We start from the raw sequence: 4,168 nt of genomic DNA on the forward strand, positions 1-4,168 counted from the left end.
ATGATTGCATTGAAGGCTAATTTTTAAACTACTGCATTCCTTCAACAGAAGCAGAACAGCTGACTGTCAATGTTGAGATTGAATGCGGAATATAAACCAAATGAGTGTTTTATTCGTATAGATTTTGGGCTAATTAAATAATTGACCTTAATCTTCACAGTGTTTTTGTTTATCAGTCAATAAATATACCAGTTATGCCAACAAACCAGCACTTTCTCTGGGTTTTGGAATAAAACAATGGACATTTATTTTTGCTGTTTGTTTTATTGCATAATATGGCATCATTTAAGGGACAACGGTTAACAATTTACAAAAACCTAAAAAAAAAAAAATTATAACAAAAAGGACCTGATCAGCTATGAATGAAAACAAATTAAATAATAAAACATTTCTGTATTCAATTTTCATTGCTCCAAAGTAGTGTTTCCAGAGAGGATTTTGGCCAGGATGAAGGGTTTTGTGAGGATGAGTTTTTTTTTTTGCAAAACTTTAATGCGATGCTAAGAAGGTATCCTGTAGAAACTTCATTTGATAAAGTACAACCTATCACTGGGCTGTAGGGTCTGTGATCTTCCCCATGAACAGAATGCTCTTTGTAGATTCCTCCAGGATGAACAGCAGGAAGGGTCGGTCAAACTTCATGGGCCAAGGCAAAGACATGGGCATGATTTCTACGGTGGTGACGGCAGCAGCTTCTGTGCCTTTCTCATCCACACTGAGGATCGCTTTGTGGGAAATCTACCAGGCAGACACAACAATTGGCATTATATCTAGTCTCGCCAACTGTGGTCAGCTGGCTGGTGTGAGATTTTCATTTCCAGACAAGTCTGCACACTCATTTGCATGTATGTATTCGTTTTATTAACTTTGAAATAGTGTGTAGGGTTTGCAAACTACCCCAATGCTTTTGATGCAGCTAATTTTAGTTTTATAATGGAATAGCATAAATTTGCCGTAAGATTCCTTGCAGGTGCCTGACATTCAGAAAGTGTGTGAGTGTCACGCCAGATGCGTGAGAATCGGCAGCCCTTTTTATGTCCCAAATGCTATGGCCACTCAGTTATCAAATGTGCAGCAGTTTAAGCGTCAGTAATTTTACGGAAGCAGCAAGCATACCTCAGACACCTTCAGACCGACCTCCTCTGAGATCCCGGAAAGGTCGGCAGAGTGAGAGAAAACGGTGCGCAGTCCCATCCCTTTAAAGATGCTGGACAAGCTGTAAGTCGCAGAAGCAGAGAACTTCGGCAGGTAGAGGTCCAAGGAGCTGGAAGTTTATAGAAGAACAGCGTGAAACATGTTTCTGTATTCCCTGCACATGGTATTTTGGCATACTACCAGAAAAGTTTTTTCATTCCCACTCAGTCCTCCATAACGGTTGATAGATACAGTGGGAATTTTAATGTTTTTCAGGGTGTATAATGAATATAAGAGAGACCTCACTTCTTAAACAAAGAGTTGTGCCACCGTCTAATGTCATCTTTGCTGATGGTTTCTTCCAGCTCCTTCATTTTGCCTTCGTTGGGCAGAACGATCATCATGGAGGCTTTGCCTTGATAAGGAAGCACCACCACTGCAGTCTTGTTATCATTGTCGTAAAAGTAGCTAAAACGTCCCGACTTCTTCATCATGTCAACAGAAACCGTGGTGTTCTCATCTACATGGAAGTCAGCTTTTTTGGTGTATTCTGGGTCAAAGGGTTTTTCCCATTTTCCTGAAAAACGAAATGGCACATTATCTGATTGTTGCAAAGCATTGAGACTTTGCTTACATTTTGCTTTAATATTGTTTAATGTAAAGCAATCAGTGTAGGGTTTCGATTTTTACAGTAGCACTTTACATTAATTGTACCTTCATAATGCCTTTATAATGCATTCATAGAACATTCAGTGCCCCTTCATAATGATGCAGCTTATGAATGTTCTATGAATGCATTTTAAAGGTACAGTTAATGTAAAACATTTCCAAATAAACATACCTCGGAAGAAGATGTAGTTGATGAGCATCATAACTGTGTCCTCATCCAATTTCTTCACCATATCGGTAATCTTGTTATCGGTCTTCTTTGCGATGAAATCGTTAATCACCTTAGCTGCCTCTTCTGAGTTGGTGAAGTCGACGGTGAAGCCCTCAGAATGATAATAGTGCTTGAGGTCTTCCAAGAACTTGGCTAGAGGCTTGAAGTTTTCCTGCACGACGGCTGCATTTCCGAAATCCAGCTGCAGCTCCCCTTGGCTGTGGCCCAGTGAGTGAAACACGTGCTCGAAGGCTTCGTTGACCTTGGCCTGAGTGAGATCGCAGTAGCCGAGGGTATGGAACAGCTCCTCATGGGTGGTGCCCTTGGCGCCTACGGCCAACATGGACAGGGCACTGGAGATACCCAGTGGGGAGAAGAACACATTTTCAGGCTTGGAATCATTTTTATGGGTGCTTAGATGCCTGTAGAGGGCAAAGGCAAAGTTAGCATTGTGTGGGGAAAGCAGCTGTACAGCTGCCTCATGTGCCTCATTGTGGACATGAGGCTGGTCATTGTCGTGGTGGAGATGGTCGTGGTGTTCTGCAGAATGTTCGTCCTTGCTTACAGGGGTTGCACACACCCCTGAGAGAAGGAGGGAGGCAATTAGGCAAAGGTAGCCCTTCATTTCAATCTGTAAAGGAAAAATGAATAAATCAGTCCCGGCCGACGACTGCAAAATCCATGTGTGCCAACCATAAACAGTCAGTTGTTCAATAATGTTATTTGTCATTTTAGAGATGTCTGACATCTCCCTTCAAACCAAAGGACTGTGTTGCTTAAATAAGCACAGCACAATGAACACATTACCTAGTTTTTCAAGTAACTGCGTTTTATTGTTGAGAATAAGATCTTAATGTTTTTACTGCATGCATAAAGAGTTTATTGTGTGATAATGACAGAAAATATCAAATAAAATAAATAAACCTGCTTCAATGCAGCTGCCAAACACATATCCCATGCACTGAAGTTTGAGCGTGTTATATTGAATGTGGAAGTAAACATATTGGCGTCCTTGGCTATTGAAATGAGATTGTGGGGAAATTGGGACTGCCTTATTAAAAATGCTTTTGTTTCCCCTGTTACAGAGTCATATTATAGAGTCATAATTAAACTGTTAATCGAAGAGGATGCAATGAAATTATAAAATCTCCACCACATCTCATCAAACGTTTTTGTGTTTGATTAATGATTGATTGGTTAGTTTTCAGCTTACTGACTGCTTATATTTTGAAACTAGTGCATTTTTAGTAATGTATGGTGAAGAATTTCAGAACTCAACTGTAGAAGTCAGTAAATAAATAACTTAAACATCCCAACTTTCTGAGTGGCATGGTGACTTGTACTTCCACAGCGTGGTGGGTTCAAATCCCACCTCTGCTGTGGTGGACAGGCATCTTATCAAAAGTGTACCCCTGCTTTGTTCCCTATGCTGCCTGGGGCAGGCTCCAGGAAGCCCACCTCCCTGACACAGTCATGACCAGGATAATGCAGTTGGATCTGCATTCTAAAAGAATATTTAAGCCAAAGAAACATTGTATCTAAAAGGAATGCTGAAAGCAATAAAATGTAACATTAATAACGCTTGGCAGCATTACATGTAATAATTTCACTTCATATTGTCCTGAATGACCCTGAGATATGACAGATTTTCTGCTTACCATGTAGGAGATCTTCCAGATGGAGGACCTGCTGAAAGAAAGGCTGCCCTTTTGTACTCTCCCAAATGCTGACACCCCCAGTCCACATACTCCCCACCACAGCATAACCTCAGTAAACATTAACCAGGTTACCACCTTCCGAATGCTTCACCCTCAACTCGCTGTCTTGTCACTGCGAGTTATAACAGCGTACATCAGACCTGGTGGTGAAGTCCATCTTCTAAGTTTCCTGATTTTACCTTAAAAACAAATATGTTTAAATACCTAATTTAGATAATCCAATCAAATTAGGGTGAGTGTCCACATGACCTGTGAATCACTGCAGTGAGAATGTGAATCTTTCCAAGGAAACGCACAAAATGGATGGTTTTTAATTTATTAATAAAAGTGATAATAAATTCTGCTTTGCTTTTAGCCAATTCGTATGCATTCAGACTAACCAAAATAATCAAAACTGAGTTACAAAGCCATTTGTGTTTGTCATTCTTCACTGAAT

At 40.4% G+C, this 4,168-nt stretch overlaps 1 protein-coding gene across 1 annotated transcript; it reads right to left on the reverse strand.

Annotated features, from left to right (window-relative positions):
* Positions 1 to 411: 411 nt before the first annotated feature.
* LOC111841756 (alpha-1-antitrypsin homolog) lies at positions 412 to 3,802 on the reverse strand. Its single transcript, XM_023807725.2, has 5 exons — positions 3,673 to 3,802; positions 1,976 to 2,645; positions 1,441 to 1,711; positions 1,117 to 1,264; positions 412 to 738 (listed from the first exon to the last, which is right to left on the reverse strand). Exons 1-5 carry the CDS (start codon positions 3,790 to 3,792, stop codon positions 547 to 549), a joined length of 1,401 nt encoding a protein of 466 aa, XP_023663493.2. The 5' UTR covers positions 3,793 to 3,802; the 3' UTR covers positions 412 to 546.
* Positions 3,803 to 4,168: the final 366 nt, after the last annotated feature.

Source organism: Paramormyrops kingsleyae, chromosome 19 (assembly GCF_048594095.1).
Source record: "Paramormyrops kingsleyae isolate MSU_618 chromosome 19, PKINGS_0.4, whole genome shotgun sequence".
Lineage (NCBI taxonomy): Eukaryota > Metazoa > Chordata > Actinopteri > Osteoglossiformes > Mormyridae > Paramormyrops > Paramormyrops kingsleyae.

What these genes read in the sequence shown, in the direction of transcription:
- LOC111841756 (XM_023807725.2), bottom strand. Translation starts at nt 3,792, where the DNA reads ATGTTTACTGAGGTTATGCTGTGGTGGGGAGTATGTGGACTGGGGGTG. An exon ending in CACAACTCTTTGTTTAAGAA is followed by an intron (nt 1,265 to 1,440) that starts GTGAGGTCTCTC and finishes ATAAACTTCCAG; the next exon opens with CTCCTTGGACCTCTACCTGC. An exon ending in TCGGTCTGAAGGTGTCTGAG is followed by an intron (nt 739 to 1,116) that starts GTATGCTTGCTG and finishes TCTGCCTGGTAG; the next exon opens with ATTTCCCACAAAGCGATCCT.